The sequence below is a fragment of the Antechinus flavipes genome, chromosome 4, assembly GCF_016432865.1.
Source record: "Antechinus flavipes isolate AdamAnt ecotype Samford, QLD, Australia chromosome 4, AdamAnt_v2, whole genome shotgun sequence".
In the NCBI taxonomy this organism is placed as follows: Eukaryota; Metazoa; Chordata; class Mammalia; order Dasyuromorphia; family Dasyuridae; genus Antechinus; species Antechinus flavipes.
Genome location: NC_067401.1, coordinates 162,213,698 through 162,234,145, shown reverse-complemented (window position 1 = coordinate 162,234,145; position 20,448 = coordinate 162,213,698). Strand labels below are relative to the sequence as shown.

General features: G+C 35.5%; 1 protein-coding gene across 4 annotated transcripts in view; it reads right to left on the bottom strand.

Moving 5' to 3' along the window:
• The window catches only part of PECAM1 (platelet and endothelial cell adhesion molecule 1), a 101,737-nt gene that overhangs the window by 38,219 nt on the left and 43,070 nt on the right, over nt 1–20,448 (bottom strand). For all 4 annotated transcript variants that reach the window (XM_051995292.1, XM_051995294.1, XM_051995293.1 and 1 more), the window contains exons 10-13: nt 19,004–19,031; nt 17,534–17,607; nt 15,352–15,405; nt 12,003–12,071 (exon numbers count right to left, since the gene is read on the bottom strand). In XM_051995292.1, coding sequence (XP_051851252.1) covers nt 12,003–12,071; nt 15,352–15,405; nt 17,534–17,607; nt 19,004–19,031 — 225 coding nt within the window. The remainder of the gene's footprint in view (nt 1–12,002; nt 12,072–15,351; nt 15,406–17,533; nt 17,608–19,003; nt 19,032–20,448) is intronic.

Genomic DNA, 20,448 nt, shown 5'->3' with positions numbered 1-20,448 from the left:
AGACATTCTGGAACCCCTACAATAAGGGATTCTTAACATTTTTTTTGTGTTATGAACCCCTTTGGCAGTCTGAGGAAGCATATGGACTCTTTTTTAAAGTAATATTTTGAGTTAACTAATTAATTAATATTTAATTTAAATTAAGTAATATAAAATACATAGGAAATTAATATAAAAATAAAAAGGAAATCAATTGTACTGAAATAACATCATCAAACTAGGAAAAAATGTCCATCCCAGATTAAAGATACAAACTTCAAAAAGAGATTTTCCTGGAGATTAAATAATTGGTTTGCAATAATTGGGCATATTAAATTATTGCTGCATATGGACTCAACACCCTAATACATTCTGTATCCCAAATGCTATCTCACTATATTCCAATGCACGGTATAATAGAAACAATATTGGATTTAGGGAGCCTGAATTAATATCACAGCTATACCATTTGTTATCTACATGACCTTAAATAAGTCACTTCTGAGCAAGGGTACGCAAATCATCTCACAGATTTGTGTTTGGGACAGACATGGCATTCTTCTGCTTTACAGAATCTGTTCAACATATGCACTCTCCACCCTGAAAGGCAGACACTGATTTGGGCCAGCTATATTGGGGGAGAGAGCCAGCTGCCTTCCTCTTGGGTGAACTCTAATTTAGGAAATCTTATGACTGCAGAGACTATCCAACACATCTTCCCTATATTTTACCAGTGGGAGGAGAGAAGGGAGAGGGAAAGACTGACTTTGATCCAGCCAAATCAGAGATGAAAGCCAAGGGTAACTGGGATATGAGGCCACACTGAGCTTGAAGAAAAGAGGACTGAAGCACAGTTGGGGGCAGTCATACCCCCAAAAAGTGAAAATAATGAGGATAGAGAAATAAAAATTTCATCCAATATGATAGGAAACTAAGACAGTTTTGTAGTCTGCCTCTCGAAGTATACCCATAAAAGAGAATAAGTCAGAAGGTTTGTGATGTAGGTGGGGGAAAGCTAAAGCATGAAAGATTTTATTGGGAAGAAAATTCAATTAAAAACCTAGAGCACAGGCAGATAAATTAAGAGAGGACCCTAAAATTTGAAGGAAGGATAGTACTATGCCCTCAAAAAGAGTACAAAGCCTTTAAAAAAAAAAAAAACAAATACTATAAGACAAAGGAAAGTAAAATAAAATCTGAAGAAATATAGAACTATGGATTGCTAAGAAATTGTGAGACAAAATAAGAAATTCTAACATGATTCAAAAGAGAAAGGAAATCCATAAAAGATGAATTAAGGAATTATTTGAATGTACAACTCTCTTTAAAAAAAAATTCATTAAAGCTTTTTATTTTCAAAACATATAGATGGATAATTTTTCAACATTGATCCTTGCATAGCTTTGTGTTCCAAATTTTCCCGTCCTTTCCCTCACCCCCTTCCCTAGATGGCAAGCAATCCAATATATGTTATACATGTTAAAATAAATGTTAAATCCAATATATGTAAACATTTATACAATTATTTTGCTGCGTAAGAAAAATCAGATTAGAAAGGAAAGAAAATGAATAAGAAAACAAAATGCAAGCAAACAGCAACAAAAAGAGTGAGAATGTTATGCTGTGATCCACATTCAGTTCCCACAGTCCTGTCTCTGGATGAAGATGGCTCTTTTCATCACAAGATCATTGGAATTGTCCTCAATCATCTCATTGTTGGAAAGAGTCACTTTGATTGTAATATTATATTGTTGTTGTCGTGAATATACAGCTCTCAAAACAGAAATAATTAGCCAAATCTCTCTCTCTCTCTCTCACACACACACACACACACACACCCAACACCTGAATTCTCTGTGATGAGTTTCTTCAAAAAAACAACAAAAAAAAAGAATCCGTGGATTTGAAATACAAAAATATGAAAGTGGATGAAAATTTAACAGAAGAGATGTAAAAGACAGCAATGTTAATAGAATATATGATCTTTATTTAAGCCAAAGCTATTTACTTCAAAGAGAAGATGGATAAAGACTACTTAAGACTCATAGTTCTCCCAGAAGAACATGACAGATTAAAAGAAAACAACCTTGTACACTAAATTACAGGAAATAAAACAAAAATTTCCAGAACTTCTGAATTTAGAAAATAAAATACCAATTTTTAAAAATTCAAAGGTCATCTCTGGAAAAGCCCTATACTTCAAAATCCAAGATATGTAGTATTTAAATTTAACAATTCCAATACTATCAAATTCTATAAGCAATTAGATATAGACCCTTAAATATGAAGAAAATTCTGTGGTACAAGACTTTTCTATATCCACTAGAAATTACAGAAAAAAAATGGAATAAAATATTCTAAAAAACAAAAGTGCTAAACATGCAATCCAAAATGACATACCATTTCATATGTATGTATCTCAGATATATATCTGAACCTAATTATTACCAAAATGTATGCATTTTCTACAAAAATAAAGATATTTAAAGCATTCCAATTTAAAAAAAAAAACAAAAAGCAAAAATCTATACACAGACTAACTTGCAAATAACCTAAATGACAGAAACACAAAATATGTAAATAACTATAATATCCATCAAAAAAGTAATAAAATGCATTATTCTATCTGTTAGAAATTATTTTATTTAAAAACAGGAAAAGACATTGACCTATAAGACTAAACAAAAGAGAGCAAGAAAAAGATTTTGAAAGTACACAAAGGTCTAGAATTCAGAGAAATAAGAGAAGTGACGGTAGAAAAGCAGAAGAGAATGGACTAAATGACACAACACCCCTCAACACAGACACAAAAGTAAATCAAAGTATTCTCAGACAAAATTTCAGAATAAGAAGTGGCACAAAGTCCATAGGCTAACACCAAAGGGCTGATAATTCCTTTAAATTTCTAAGCAAGAAGAGGGATTACAGAAAGGAGAAAGTGAAAGTGATGAGTAAATGTAGACCACAATGGGGAAAATAGAAGTTCAGAAGAGACAGAAAGGTAAGAGAATTCATAAAGAAAAGAAAGCAAAGAAATTCTTCTTTAAAAAGATACAGAGGAAAAAAAACCCTAAAAAACGAAAGAAGTTAGATGACAGAAGCAGGTTAGATTTTGAACTAACCACTTAACAGAGGAGAAAAAGAATGCAAAAAGAAGAGAGGGAAGAAAGCAAAAAAACAAGGAAGGGAGGGAGAGAAAACGGGAGAGAGGAAGGGAGCGAGGGAAGGAACGAAGGAACAAAGGGAAAAAGGGAAGGAAGGAATGGAGAAAGGATAGGAGGAAGGGAAGGAAGAAGGAAAGGAGAGAAGGAAAGAGAAAAGGAGAGAGAGAGAGGGAGGGAGAGAGAGAGGGAATGACAAAAGCAGAGAGGGAGGGAGGAAGAAGAAAGGACAGAGGAAGCCAGTTTTTCAGTCATTTTTTTGATGGCACTAAATGAGACATAATTGCTATGAATTCTCAAATAGGGAGAAATTGCTCTATTGTTTTTCCAATCATTACATGTCTGTGAATTTCTATTTCTTTTTGAACTTCTATTTATTTTTTCATGATGATAGGGGATTAGTATTATGAGATAGAAGTATTCAGATGATTACAATTTGGGATGATCCATTAGAAACACCAGAGATCCCAACAGCAACCAGAGTCATTAGTAACATCCAATAGAGGCAGTAACTGTGTCCAATGAGAGAGGATTTGCCTGAAGATGGACGTGAAAGAAAATCATCACCTGAAGGTGGTAGTGGCTCCTAGGTTTGGTGACTTTCTACAGTTCATAGCCAATACTTTTCTCCATCATGAGGTGGCCATAGTCCCTGAAGCTACTGCCATATAGACCAGAAAGCAATTTTAAAAATAGTAATCAATTCAAAAAGCACAAGCAAAAGACACAGACCTAAATGGAGATTTAATGATGGAATATTAAATAAAAAATGCGTCAATTATTGTCATAGAGAAAATTAACAACTGTGTGAAAGATAAGCAAAATGATAAGACAACATACCAAATTTTCTGAGATGCAGCTAAAGCAGTCCTCAGAGCAAAAATTATATCCCTAAAAACATATGTTAACAAAATAGAAAAAGAAAGGATTAATGAACAGAATATACATTTTTTAAAATTAGAAGATCAACAGATAAACCTAAAATAAGCACAAAAGAGGAAATCTTGAAAATTGGAAAAGGAATAGATAAATTGGAAACCCAGAAAGCTAAACAAAATTAAAAACTAGTTCTTTGAAAAAACTAACCAAAATGATAAGTCTTTAGGGAGCCTGATCAAAAATTGCTTGGCTTAGTTCCAAAACAGAAAAAGAAAGAAAGAAAAAAGAAAAAAAATTGAAATTACCTCAAACCAGAAAGAATTCTTTAAAAAGTCATAAGAACCTATCAGGATTATGTACCATCAAAACTGAGAGCTCCAAAGAAAAAGAGGATTACTACAAAAACATAAAAACTCAAATTTATGGAACCAACAATAGAGATCTAAAATAGTCCAATCTTAGAAAATTTAAAAACTAGCTATAAAGAAACTACCAAAACAAAACCAACTCCTGATCCTACCTGATATATTTACAGAATTCAGTCAAATCTTTAAAGAATAATTAATATCTATAATACACAAATTATTCTCAAAGATTGGGGAAAAAATCACTTTACCAAACTCCTTTTCCAAGAAAAACTAGGGGAGGATAGAGAAAAGAAAAAGAACTATAGAATAAAGTTGATATTGATTATCAACTTTAAAATTTTAAGTAAAATCCTGTCAAAAGAACAACAGAAATTTGTTTTTAAAGTCACTCTGATCAATTTGAATTATGAGCAATGCAAAGATTAGCCAATATTAGGAAAATAATCAATATAATTATATTTAAAACACAATATCTATAATTCATGATTACCTCAATAGATGCAAAAAAAGTTCTTGAAAAAGCATAATACTCATCTATACTCAAAACACCACAACATAAAAGCAGATAAAAATTTTTATGTGATTAAAAAAGTACCTAAAACTAGAAGCTAGCATTTTATGCAATGAAGAAACACTAGAATTTCCCAATAAATTTAGATATAAAGCAAAGACACCCCTTTTTTTCTTCCTGCTGATGTTATGATTTGCTTAGAAAATCTATGGGATTCTACAAAGAAACCAACTGAAAGAATAGCTTCAGTAGAGTTGCAGACTATGAAATAAACCCACAGAAATAAACTATTTTTCTATATAATAAAATCCAGGTGACCAAAAGAGAAAGGACTATCCCCATTTAAGATAATTACAAAATGTTTAAAATATCTGGGAATCTATCTACTACAGCACATCCAATCCTGGAAAAATACAAAACACTCTTTAAAGAAATAGGAAAGAGGGAGCAGCTACATGGTACAGTAGATTAGAGCACCACCTCTGAAGTCAGGAGGATCTGAGTTCAAATCTAACCCCAGATACACTTAGTAGCCGTGTGATGCTGTGCGAGTCCCTTAACTAACCTTTCTCTTAGTTTTCTCATTTGTAAAAATGAGCTAGACAAGGACATGGCAGACCATTCCAGTATATTTGCCAAGAAATGGAATCACAAGGATTCAGACATGACTGAAAAACAAGAAACAATGTGAGAATGGGAATGTGAGAACCCCCATTTCCTAAGAAGACAGAACAGATTGCTGATGCTTCCATGTTCGCAGCTGTGACCACATACTTGTTATATGTGACCACATGCTTGTAACTGAATCCTTCCAACTGCAGGATGGTCTGCTGGGCTTTACTAACCATTCTTTCTCTGTCTTTCCCCCAGTTTTGTGTCTACAGCTGTGTCCAAAAAATTAAACCAGCCAAGAAGCTAAGAGATTGTTTCTTTCTCTGACAGGGTATTTCCTGGTCCGGCTTGATTTTGGCTCCACTTTGCCTTATGTTCACAATGAAAGAGTCTGCTTTACGTCACGGGATTTTCCCAGCAATTACAGACAAAAAGTATGCAACAGGCTGGGGCTAATTAAGAACACTCCCTTCCTCACTACACAGATGGACCCAGCCCATGTTCAAAATAGTGAGACTATACAGGGTAGGGAGAAAGGACCAGGAATTGTTCAGCTTCACTGCCCGTCTGGTATTCTACCAATCAGCACTTTTTTTTTTTTTCTGAAGCAAGTGAAGTAACTTGCCCAGGGTCTAACTGCTAGGAAATGTTAAGTATCTGAAGCAAAATTTGAACCCTCCTGACTTGAGGGTTGATACTTTATCCATTGCACCAACCAGTTACCTCCAATTAACCTTTCTTACAAATTAAGTGGCCTCCTAATCCCAAACTAGGTAGTGACTGTGAAAGACATGCTTGACAATATATCTTACTGCCCTAGCAGGCTGGAAGTATTCACTGAAGTGATGTCTCTCAGATATGTTTTTGTGTATCTCTCTCTTTTTTGTATATCTCTTTCTTTTATTTCTCCAAATGTTTCTCAGATTGCGTCTTTCTTTCTCTCTCTGTCTCTGTCTCTGTCTCTCTCTGTTTCTCTCTCTCTGTCTCTCTGTTTCTCTCTCTGTCTCTCTGTCTCTGTCTCTGTCTCTCTCCTCTTTCTCTCTCTCTCTCTGTGTCTCTCTGTCTCTCTCTCTCCTCTTTCTCTCTCTCTCTCTGTGTCTCTCTGTCTCTCTGTCTCTCTCTCTCCTCTTTCTCTCTCTCTCTCTCTGTCTGTCTCTCTGTCTCTGTCTCTCTCTCTTTCTGTTTCTCTCTCTTTCTCTCTCTCTCTCAGGTTAATTAGCATACTCATTAAGCACTTACTTTGTACTTTGCATGATGTTAAGTGCTGGGGAATATATAGAGAGGCAAAACCAGCTCTTTTCCTTGAGGAATTCGCAGTCTCGGGGGGAAACAACATGCAAACAACCATGTACAAGCAAATAATGTACAGAATAAATTTGAAATCATCTCAAAGGAAAGACAGTATTAAGGAGGACTGGTAAAAGTCTCTTGCAGGGAATTTTGGTGGAGCCTTGATGGAAGCAAGGGACACCAAGAGAAGGCAGAGGTGAAGAGAGAGAGGAAACAGATGATGTAAATTCAATTAGGAGATGGAGTGTCTTGTACAAGGAACAGCAAAGGGGTAGAATCACTGGATCACAGAATCTGTGGAGTAAGATGTAACAAAACTAGAAAATTAGAAAGCATCCAGGTCATAAAGGATTTTAAAAGCAAAACAGTGAGTTTATATTTAATTTTAGAAGATTAAGTATTTAGATAGAGGGAATAAATCCAGGGAGCCACTGAGTTTATCAATCAAATAATTTTTAGCATATATTCCTAATAGACTTATACTCTTATCAGTAATTCCCATACAAGCCTGAGACTACAGGTGGTAGAGAGTACAGCTGTTGATTGAAGAGTGATCTCAGAGAGTACAGAGAGACAACCCTATAATATGAGTAACGATGTTATTATTATTCATTTAGCCTTATTACTATGTAAATGGTTGTGCTTATAGTCTAAAAAAAAAGAAATGGGGCAAACTGTGTAGGTCCAGTTCAGACAATAAGGGGCCTGCCTAGACCAGCCTTGCAAGAGATTTATCTACCCAGCAGAGATGCCCTAAAAGGAGGAAGCCCAGCTGAGCAGCAGGCTGACTAATCAATCATTATCAATACACTCTATTCTGCATTCAATTTTGTAAAGATTCTCTGAAGATTCTGAAAGGGAATCAAGGCCATCTAGTTCTGGATTGGCAGTTGTCTTGGCCACATGTGTTCCTCATTACTATTATACTTTGTGTTTATACCCACTCTTCCTCCCCCCAATTGTGTGTGTCTTTGTCAGAGAAAGTATCCTAGAGTTGGGACAGGAGGTAGGCTGCTTTGTAGCTACTATTCTTGCTTTTCCACTTGAGTAAATTTCTTTTCAAGAGTTTATTGGCCTGCAACTGATTGTTCATGGGAGACACACCAGTGGGAACTAGTGAACTTCCATGTTAGAAGTAGTGACCCACATGGCTATCCCTAAAATCTGACATAGTATTTGTCCCCTGAGGATCCTAGCTACCAATGAGAGTGTTGGTTGGGGAAATAAACCAGAGGGTCTGCTATATTTTAAAAGGATGACATAAAGATGAAATAGTATTTGATTCTAGATTCATTAGGGAATCACTGGAGTTTATTAAATAAGGAAGTAACATAGTCAAGCATGGACCTTATGAAAATTATTTTGACAGCTCTGGCAGCCTGCAGAAGGATAAAACAAGGAAAGATTTAAAGCATAGAGAAAATTGGAGGCCTATTTCAAGAATCCAGGCAATACATTTTTGATTTCCTTCACAGGCTAATTGTACACTATTTCAGAGTCCAATTCTTTTTGTGCAGCAAAATAATGGTTTGGACATGTATACTTATTTTGTTATTTAATTTATACTTGAACATATTTAACATGTATTGGTCATCTTGCTATATAGGGGAAGGGGTGGGGGGAAGGAGGGGAAAAATGGGATACAATACAAAAGGTTTGGTAATTGTCAATACTATAAAATTACCCATGCATATAACTTGTAAATAAAAAGCTATTAAAAATAAAAAACAAATAAAAAATAATAAAATAAAAACACAAATTAAAAAATGTTTAACAGTGAAAAAAACAATAATCAAGGCAAGAGGTGATAAGGTGATCACAGCATAAGTAAAGAAATGGTGACAGGTAGGAGAGATATTGAAGAAGTAGCAATGACAAGATATCATGCTTTCAAGCCTAAATGACTAAAAAAAATGGTGACACCTTTGACAGTAATAGGAAGTAATGGGCCATCTCAGAAAGGAGGTAGGTTTTGAAAAAAAGATCTAACTTAATGAGATTTGCAATGTGGATCTCAACCCATTTGTACTTTCTCATCCTATGCCCACTGTATCTTACCAAAAGTGAAAAGGCGTATTTAATCTTGAAATCATGAGAAAACATAAGGTCCTGACACAATTACTGGGGCATTATGAACTTTACATAAGACTGAGTACCTAGAAACTAACAACATGCTTTAGAGAGTTAAATCACAGAAAATAGAAACCAGGGTTGATTCATAATAGCATATGGCTTTAAGATACATAAGCAGCATAATTTCTCTTAATAAATGATGGCTCTGTTGAATTGTCAACAACCTCATCTCCTTATTTTCAACTGCCACTAGCCCATCTGTGTTCACAACAGAGTATAGAAATTAGTTACCAGTCATTGCTTTGGAGTGAACAACAATGCAAAACATACAGAACTAACACAAGCTAGTAAGCTAAGAGCTTCTCTGGGAACAGACTGTGCATACAATGAGTAGACTGGGATTTTCCTAATGACACCTGTGAATTGTGGGTGTGTGGGTTCCCAGCAGAGATTATTAACTTATAAATTCCTTGAGGCATCCACTTTAAAATAAAAAGGGAGAGAGTTTACATAGCCATAGGAGGAGGCTGAGTTTAGTTGTTTATGTTGAAGGCAAACCTTGCAATTAGTGTTAGGAAAATGAGACATCCATCATCTTCTACCCACCTATTGACTTATCAGTCAATTGACTGATCATGCTCTCTTTGATATGGTGTCAGGACCCCTATTTCAGAGGCTATTGCCAAAGAGTATTAGAGAAGAATTCAGAAAACCTGTGATCTAGTGCTGATTCTTTGCTACCTGGATGACCCCGGGTTACTTTTTTTTTAAGCATCTTTTGGGCTTAGTTTCCTCATTTTAAAAATGAAAGTATTGCATTTAGCAACCTCTAAAGTCCCTTGCATTTCTAGATAGATTATCCCTTTGGACTCTAATCCTCAGTTTCCTCATCTGTAAAACTGGGAATTGGATCAATGCTCTTCTAATATTCTTTTTATTAAATGTAAGACCCTATGATCTTAAAACTTTACCTCATTAGCATCCAGGAAGAGATAAATTTACAAGACAATGTGACCTCCTTCCTGATCTACTTGTCACAGATGCTCCAACATGGTCTAGTCAAAGAGTCAAAAAGATCTACTACTGAGATGCTAATATTTTCAAAGGACCAAACATTTAGTTTCTCAACTTTCTTAACTCCCAAATTCTTCCAACATTCTAAAGCTCTTTCATAATTAACCCTATTCATGTGTGACCTTGTATGTTCTTTGACTAAGGTTGTCAAAGTTGAACTTGTATCCCCAAATAAGGTACAGAAATTATTTTTAGGGTCTGGACCCAGCTTTGCAACTAAACAATTATGTGACCTAGGTCACTTGCCTTATTTATCTATAAAATGAGAAGTCATTAAGATCTTTTCCAGCTCTCAGATTCTATATTTTAAGGTTTTTGGCTTCTGACTTCCAGTTACCCTTGAAGTAGGGCATGATTCTCATTTAAAATCCATAAATACCCACTCCCTCTCTCTCTTACACGCCCTTTGCCAGGAAGTAAGCTGTCAGGGCAGTTTGCAAAGGCAGAATCCAACATGTCTGTGGTACTTTTCCAGAGCACATTTTGAAAATGAATTTCTATGCTGAACAGTTCTGCTCAATAAACAAGCAATAAATCCATTTCAAAGGGAGTACTTTATAACTAGGAGGTCAACTCTACAATATAGTCCCCAAAGAAGGGCATAGATTCAAATATTCCTAGTTCCATACCATACTGGGAAGTTGGCATATGGCAGGCATTTCTGATATTGCCAATCAAAAAAAAAAAAAAAAAAAAGAAGGAAGGAAAAAAACTATTCTAGTCCTCTTCTTGTCTCAAATGCACACCATCTTCCTCCATTCTTATTAAGGGTCTATAAATGCAGTAAATAAAATTGAAGGGATATTGGTCATGGATAACAGTAAGAAAACAGGAATTAAAAATGTTAATCCAAGTCTATGATAGAGCAAGAAGCCAAATGCAAGACTGTAATCTGCATTCCTGGCACACACCACACTCAACTCAAGCAAATATGACTATTCTTCTCTAGGTGAACCAACATAGACTGCGCTTGTCCTGAATAAAAGTGAGTCAGGGAGGATGGGTAACTGAGGGCCTTATTTAAATTTTAAAACTTTATGTACCAAGCAGAAATGGAGAGCCCTGTGGGATTACTTCCTTCCAATATGTTAATAGAGAGTGAATTGGAGTAAAGCTCGTTTTTAGTCAAAATTTTTCATGGTATTCAAACTAATTGAAATTGGCATTTGGATATTTGCTATATACTTGCCAAGTTCAAATTACTCCTTTAAGTTGATCTATTCCAAATCATTGCATTGCAAAACTGAAGAAATAAGAAATACCTGTGGATCCTACCTTAAAAAAAAAAAAGAAAGAAAGAAAGAAAGAAAAGAAAAGCCATAGATGGTGGAATGGGAGAGGGGACAGGAGAGGGCAGAATTAAAGACAGGCAAAATTTGGCTTAATATGCAGGAAAATCTTCTAAGAATTAAGGCTTTATTTCCTCCAAGTGGAATTAATTGCTTCTGAAAGTAGATTCACAGAGGCTGGATCTTAGGGTCATAGATTTAGATTTAGAAAGGAACCTCAGAGGCCACTGATTCCAACCCCCTAATTCCACAAGTGAGGAAGTGAATCCCAAAGGAAGAGAAATGGTTTGTCGGGGTTACTTACAGAGTGAGTTTCTAACAGAAGTACTTTCTCTGCATTCTCAGTCTATATAGTACAGTGCATATGTACCAAGTCAAAACATCTGCTTCCTTCTTAGGAATGAGAAACTTGTTTTTACAAGTTCCTGCTGGAGAGCAGTCAAGTTTATAAAACCTGAAGTCTGCTCTGAGGACTTTGGCTAATCACTCTTCATTCCTGTTGATTCTCTAAGGATCAAGCTAAATGCCTTCTCAGAAGCATGGGCCCGTGGAGGGGGTGGGGGGGCAGTCCTGGAATCAGGAAGGCCTGCCTTCACGTCTTGCTTTTGACATATACTGACCATAGACCAGTCATTTAACCTGCCAATGAGTGACTCAGGTGACTGGGAGAACACAAAGTGGCTGAATCAGCATTTATCCTCAATCTTGGTATTTTTGCTCAGTTATTCAAAGTATAATAACCCATTAGTATCAAATGGTCAGTTACCTCTGTGAAGATCAGGCGTCAAGACTTCAACTTCAGTGTATTCCACATCCACATTCAAATGGTCAGGCTCTGTCAGGAAGAAATCATAACACTATATTAGATGGCACCCATCTCCAAGGGATTCAATCTTCTCTATATATTCTTAAAGTAATCCTAATTCTTAAGAGAGAGGCAAGATGCAGGGTACATTTTAGTGGCCTTCAATCATTCAAAATCCAGAACTGGGAGCAATGGATTATAAGGAAGCTAATTCTGACAATATAAGGGAAATTTCTTTAACAGCGAGTGCTGCCCAATAGCAGAATGATTGCTCTCTGATCTGTTGAGTGCTCTGGTGAATGTCAGATTACTGCTTTGTGTGTGTTATTAGACATGAGATTCCTGCTTTGGGCAGAGTTTGGATTTGATGGATTCTGAAAACCCTTAAGAGCTTATGATTATATAAATCTTATTTTAATGAGTTATGGGGCTCATTAAATGAGGTAATGAGCAACTCTAGACTCATCAAGTTGTAGAATTCAATTATAGATCACATAGTAAGTCAATAAATAGCAGGAATAGGTTTAGAACCCATGCTTATGTGTAATGTTCTCTGTTCGGTTTTCCTGGGAGTCTCTGGGGGCAGCCTTCGTTTCAGTTCAGTAATCACCACAAGAGTAGCCAGGGGTTAAAGTCCAAATCCTTTATTATCTCTTTCCTGGGGCTGGGCAGATTTCTGGAGAGCCTTGGTCTCAGGGGGGGAAGTGCAGGAGGAGAGCCTGACACCAGGAGCCTGACCAAAGATCAAACGAATCTCTCTCCTTGGTTCTGAGAGCTTGAGCTCCCACCCCTGGTCCTTTGTCTTCTCTGCCTCTGAATCTGGCTGAGTTTGTCCGAACTTATATGTTCTCTTATCATAGATGTGAATCTTGTGGAACTATATTAAATACTAAGTACATGTACTGAACTAGAGAACTATTGAGCACCATGCTAAACTAGATAACCATTGTCTTTATCAATTCCACTGACTTAACACCTTGTAAGAATCCTTGTTTCAGAGTTCTGGCCCATAATTCTTATGGACTCTGGTGTTCTACTCCCTAAATATATAAGATCAAATGGTCTCCTCTCCAACAGAGAGCACCTGTGAGCAAATCCCTACAGTATACATATATATATAAATACATATTTAACACATATATACTATGTATGTATATATACATACATGTAGATATATCTCTACACATATATACATCTATAACCCATTTGATCTTAACTATATAATGTTTCATACATATATGTATATATACATATATATATATAATTATACAGTTATATATTTGCTATTTCCTTCTTTGGCTCACTTTACAAATGAGGGACAAACAATTTAAATGACTTGCTAGTCACATAGCATAGAAGTCACATAGTAAGTATTCAAGGACAGATTTGAATTCCTAATAGGCATATATATATATATATATATATATATATATATAGGTAGATAGATACATGTAATATACTTATAAGATCAAATGGGTTATATGCGTGTGTATATATATAAAACGTGTATATTTTTTAATTCTGTGGAGTAAGATTTTTAAAGGCTTTTGTATTTGAAAGGGAAAAGAATGATTTGAGCACCAGGAAATATCAGTCAAATCTTATCTTCAATGTCTGGATTAAGACTGTCTATCCATTTCACGAATTTTCCAAACAGAAAAGATTGGATAATAAACCAAAAGCATAAAATTCTATGAAAGGCAATCTCCCTTGCCCCGATAAAATGAATGAAAATGCCCAGAAGTTTATTATTAAATCCGGTCAGATTTATTATATTTCCCTTTCTTCATAAATATGAAGTCTACAAATACTCTTCTGGGGAAAAAATACCAGACTAACATACTGTAAAATTTTATTTAGTTAACCTATTAGCTATCAGAAAATATCCCTCTAGTTTCATTGAAGGATTAGGATGCGATACTTTCAAACAATGTGATATTTTGCCACAGATATCAAAAGACCTTTACAAAAAAAAAATTCATCATTTATACCCTCTAGTTTCTCTGCCATCCCAAGATTGGAAGGAAATCTAAAAATGTATTTAGTCTATCTGCTTACTTCCGGGAATAATGTCTTTCCTGTTATCTTGGGCAAATGAAAAAGAATGCAATTTTTAAAAATTCTACAAAAAGAACATTGTGCAATTTCTCTCTTGAAAGAATCCCTTAATATCTCTAGGCTTCAACATTCTCATCTGCAAAATTTATAGGTTGACCTCCTAGACAAAAAAATGCCATAGGCAAATGTAGAATAATACATATATTTTTGGATATGACTTATGTGGGAATTTGTTTTGTCTGCATGTATTAGTTACATGGTTTTGTTTTTACAGTGGGGGTTGGGGAAGGGGAGGTAGGATGTAAAGAAAGTAAATATTCATTGAAAAAACAGAGAAAAGTTTTTTGCTTTTTTTAAAAGTTGGCTGGACTATATTATTTATCTACATGGTATTGTTTTATAGAGGGACATAAGGGATTTTGAGTATTTGTTAGTATTTGTTGTATCAAGACAAAATGTATCAGTAATTTTTTTGAAAAGGACATTACTTATAAGATCACTCTAGTAATAATAATCTGTGGTTCAATAATCCATGTTTAGAATTTAAGATAGAGACTACCAAGAAATCTTAATTTGACAATCACAGTATGTTGGATCCAGAAAGAGCCTCAGAGCTCTTCCAAACTTCTCATTTATAGATGAGAGATGTGGAAAATGAGACATGTTTAATCTATTTTATTCTTGTAAGTTAACTCCCTCTTCAGGAGAAAAATGCGGCTATATTTTGCATAAAGAATAACCAATAAACATGTATTAAGTGTCTATTAAGTTCCATTCACTATGAAAAAGAAGCAAAAGGCACTCTCTGCTCTCAAGGAGCTTACAATTGAATGGAGGAAACAAGAAACAAATAAATTTATACAAACCAAGCTATATATAGGATAAATAGGAAATAATTAACAGAGAGAAAGCACTAAAATTAAGAGGGTTGGAAAAGGCTTCCTGTAGAAGATCAGATTTTAGATCTGATTTAAAGAAAGCCAGGGAAGTCAATAGGTTGAGGCAAAGGAAAATACTCCAGCAATGATAGAAACCAGAGAAAATACCCAGAGTCTAGAGATGCAGCATCTTGTTTGTGGGACAAAGAGAGGAAAAGCATAGATTTTTACATGTGAGAAAAATGAAGCATAATCATTGACTGAAGTAAGAAAATAATGTGGGAGTCCTGATGAAGTTTTTCTCTTTTGTCACATATGAATAAATGTTTCTTATGAAAAGCTCTATACAAAATCAGGAATATTATATTAATTACCTTTATGTTCATTTGCTGGTTTCATTGTATGGTTTCCAATATCATCATTGTATCCTAGTTCAAAAATCAATTACAATTTAATTAGTATTCATGGCAAGGGCAACTTGATTTTATATCAACATCTTGATGAGAAATGAAAGAGTTGTGGGTTTTTTTCCCCATTTAGTTCAGTTAAATTGAAAACAAGCCATTTAACATAAAACCTTCTGCTCTAGAAGAACCATCTAAATTTAGAGTTGGAAGAGACCTCTGAGGTCATGTAATCTAACATCCTCATTTAAAAAAAAAGAAAAGAAAAAGGAAACAGAGGTCTAAAGAGGCTAAATGACTTGCTTTGACCAACTAGTTGTCCATTGGGCACTGCGAATTGCATGGTCTTGTAGGCACTCAAACTTAATGTGTTCCATTTTGAACATTTTTTTCAAAATGGAACTTGATATCTTTCCTCACTGAAAATTCATTCTTCTTCTGAACTTCCTTATTTCTACCGAGGATACTACGGTCTTCCTATTCATCCAGGCTCTAAAACTTGCCATTGTCTTGGACCTCTCATTCTGCTCCACCCAGCGCCCACAGTCAGTTGCCAGAACCTATTGGTTCACCCTGTGGATCTTGTGTCCTGTCCCCTTCTCTGCATTCACACAGCTGTCCTCCTCCTCTGGATTCTCTCGACTTCTTTATTAGATCATTGCAGTGGCCCCATGATCCCTGCCTCTAGTATCTCCCTCCTCTTCCCAGTTCATCCACCACACCAGAGGCTGCCGATAAGAAAGCATTTACTAAACGCCTACCATAGGCAGGCAGTGTGCTAGGTGCTGGAACAAAGAATGAAATATATTACTACTTTCAAGAACATTAAAGTATATCTCTAAGTATATGCAGAAAAATTATGTTTTAATTTTTATTCAGAAAAATTATGAAGAGAATATAAACATAAAAAAGATCAAAACCAAACTTTAATAATTTTAATCTTTCATCATTTAAAATACTTTACAATGTGGCTCCAAACTACCTTTGCAGGCTTATTATCCATTATTCTGCTAATGGCCAAACTTCTCTATATCCTATCTCCATGCTTTAGAAAGGCTGTGCTCATAGACGGAATATACCCTCTCTTCATCTCAGCCTCTTAGAATTTATATTTTATGTATAATTAAATATGATACAGATATTTTCCTGGATCAAATGGAAGCTTTTGGAGGCCACTAAGTATTTCATATTTGTCTCTGTATTCTCAGCATCTAGTATAATTCCTGGCATCATAGTTGGGGTACTTAATAAATGCTTGAGGTTTGAAAATGAATTGCTATTTCATCTCCCACCTCCAAATCTTTGCATGGACTATTCCTCATGCTTCCCCTTTTCTACCTCTTAGAAATCCTGTCTCTCATCAAGACTCACTTCAACTACTATTTCTTTCAAGAGGATTTTTCCTAAGTCCCCTTTAAATTATTTCATGTAATTTTGTATATAGCTTATATTTATTTAGTGGTAAGTATATTATATCTAGGGCAGCAAGGTGATACAGTGAATAAAATGCCAGACCTGGAGTCAGGGTCTAAGTTCAAAATGGCCTCAGATACTTACTAGCTTTGTGACCCTAGGCAAGTCATTTTATCCTGTCTGCCTCCGTTTCTTTATCTGTAAAATGAGCTAGAGAAGGAAATGACAAACTACTCCAATACCTCTGCCACAGAAACCCCAAATGGGAGTCACAAAGATTTGGACATGATGGAAATAACAGAAAAACAACAAAGTAAGTTGTATTATTTCCCTCCACTTCCAACTCTAGAATAAAGCTCCTTGAGGCCAGACTTTTGCTTCTGAATTTATATTCTTAGTATGGTGACTGGCATATTATAAACATTTAGTAAATTCTGATTGATAAGATTTGAACTCAGCTTCTCTCCAAATCATCTCATCACATAGCTTTTCATAGTCCATCAGCCAGAAGTGTTTTCTCTTATGTATTACTAACCTTAATCATGTCTTCATTATGAAGGATGGTTCAATTTGTGACTTAGAATTCTAATAGAGGAAAGAGAGAAGCATGGCAAAAATCTAGCCAGTTAGGAAGGGGAAACTTTGAATACAGCAGGATAGAAAAGTGCTGGACTTAAATTTCAAAAGACTCGCTTAAAGAAAGCATGCTTTGTTGGAAAGGAAAGACAAGACACCATACCAGAGTGACTGTTAGCTTCCATATTGGGATCAGATTGCATCTTCTCAGTGTTGGAATTCAGGGGTGGTCCTGGCCTTAAAATTAAATTTAAAAGAAAAAAAAAGAAAAGCATATGAGGCTTTTGATATCAGCTTAGAGTCCACAAAGTGTGATTCAGGAGATGATCTCGGGTAGACCAGAAGAATTTTCTCATGTGGAAGAAATTTTTTTTGATCTAATTTAGAAAATGGACTTTAAAAAACCTCAAATACTGCGACATGCTAAAAGATTTGAGCTCTTCCTGTGCATGTGTCCAATAGAATTAAAGAGCAAACATCAGAAAGCAGTGAAAAGGTTTTGGAATCTACTCCCCACCCTCATCCCCATTCCTTACATCTTAAAATTCTATTCTTCCTTCAAGGTCTAATTCAAATTCCACTTGCTCTGAGACGCTTTCCTTGACATCCCTTGTCAAAAAGGATCTCTTCTTCTTGTGAACTGACATCACGATGGCACCTTATTTATATGTGTACTAAGTGCTATCACATTTTAATCTGTATTTTGGTAGTTGGCATTCTGGGGATCTTTCATAGGAGTATCTGTATCCAACTCATCTTGTAGTTCCCACAGCAACTAGCACAGCATCTTGCACACAGTAAGCATTTAATTAATGTTTGTGGAATAACTTCATGGATTAATATCCTCTTCGTATTTCTATTTCCCAGGCTACTCATTTTTCTTGAATAAGCTGCTCTGCCTGGATATGGCCCAGATTAACCATGAGCAAATGAAAATATCTTTGAATTTCTGCAGCTATGTTTGAATTTTGTTTCTTTAATAGGGGCTCAATTTCTGTTAAGCTTTCCTATATTAATAACTATAGTCCATGAGCAGTGTTTCATATAAGAATTATTCACCTTTAAACTATCAGCACCAGATTGTAAGGTCCCAGAGTGCAGAGGCCCTGTTTTAGAGACTGGACCTATAATTTCACTGAACTCCCAGGTGAGGAAACTCACTCTTCCAATGCAAGTTAGCACTTTTTGTGCAGCTTATAGTCCTATAAAGGGGCCTAGAACATCAAGCAGTGACTTGCCAGCATCATGAAACCAATATGTGTCAGAGATGGAACTTGAAATCACAACTTCCTGGCCCAAGGCCAGCTCTCCATCCATTAAGATGTGCTGCTTCATGAACTTGCTAATTATCAGAATACCTGATAAGTATAAGATCCTGTGCTAGGTGTTCAAGGGATTACACAAAAATATCTTTTACACAGTAGATACTTAATAAATGTTTGTTGAATTGGACTCAGTTTCTTCCCTAAAGGAAGCAGGAGCTCAAGAGTCCCCCTAGGGATCCCAAAGACCCTATCAGGGAGTCTGCATAGTGAAAAGCCCTTAACATTCTTTAGTTTTAACTAAACTATTCTCTCTCTAACTTCACTTCATAAGTCAGTTTCAACCCATTTACCAAAGTAAACAAACTGACCTGGACATCTCCACTGGCATCTGTTTTGCTTTGAGGGGAAAAGAAAAAGTATGTTAAAAAAATTTTGCATCCCAATAACAGTTAATAATAGATCATCTACACAGTGCTTTGAAATTTGCAAAGTTGTTTATATATAAAATTTCATTTGAAACTCTCAACATTATAAATTGACTTCAACATGATGATATAAAAAAGAAATTAAGGGTGGAAAAGGGATTGTACTGAGAGAAGAAGAAAAGGGAGGTAAAATGGGATAAATTGAAACTCTCAACAGCCATATAAGGCAAATGCTGTCATTATACCACTTTACAGATGAGGACAATGAGATTGAGAATAAGTAATTGCCTTGATAGTAATATATTGTATCTAAACCATTTTTGACTGGCTGTGAAGATATCAATAATAGTAAAGGATGAGGAAATTTAGTATTCCTATATTTCAAATTACAGCAAAACAAAATTGAACAAGAAAACCCCTGTCATCCTTTTGGCTATTTATGAAGGAGCTACAAGAAAGCTCTGGCTCATTTTCAGATGAAGAAACTAAAGCCATTTCTAGTCATATGAAAAAATGCTCGAAATCACTATTAATTAGAGAAATGCAAATTAACACATCTCTGAGGTACCACTACACACCTCTCAGATTGGCTAAGATGATAGGAAAAGATTATGATAAATGTTGAAGGGGATCTGGGAACCCTAATATATTGTTGGTGGAGTTGTGATTTAATCCAAGCATTCTGGAGAACAATTTGGAACTATATCTATAGGGCTATCAAACTGTGTATATCCTTTGATCCAGCAGTGTCTCTACTGGGTCTGGAGCCCAAAGAGATCATTAAAAAGGGGAAAGAATCCATGTGTGCAAAAATGTTTGTAGCAGCCCTTTTTGTAGTGGCAAGGAATTGGAAGCTGAGTGGATGCCCATCAATTGGAGAATGGCTGAATAAGTTATGGTATATGTAATGGAATGTTATTGTTCTATAAGAAATGACCAGCAGGATGATTTCAGAAAGGCCTGGAGAGACTGACATGAAATGATGCTGAGTAAAATGAGCAGAACCAGGAGATCGTTGTACACAACAATAAGAAGATTATGTGATGAGGAACTGTTATAGACGTGGCTCTTTTCAACAATGAGATGATTCAGGCCAATTCCAATAGATTTATAAGGGAGAGAGCCATCTGCACTCAGAAAGAGGACTATGGGAACTGAATGCAGATCACAACAGTGTTTTCACCATTTTTGTTGTTGTTTGTTTGGTTTTTTTTTCTTTCTCATTTTTTCCCTTTTTGACCTGATTTTTATTGTGCAGCAATAAATATGGAAACATGTTTAGAAGAACTGCAAATGTTTAACTATATTAGATTACTTGGTATCTAGGGGAAGGATATGGGGAGAAGGGAGGGAGAAAAAATGGAACACAAGTTTTTACAAGGGTGAAT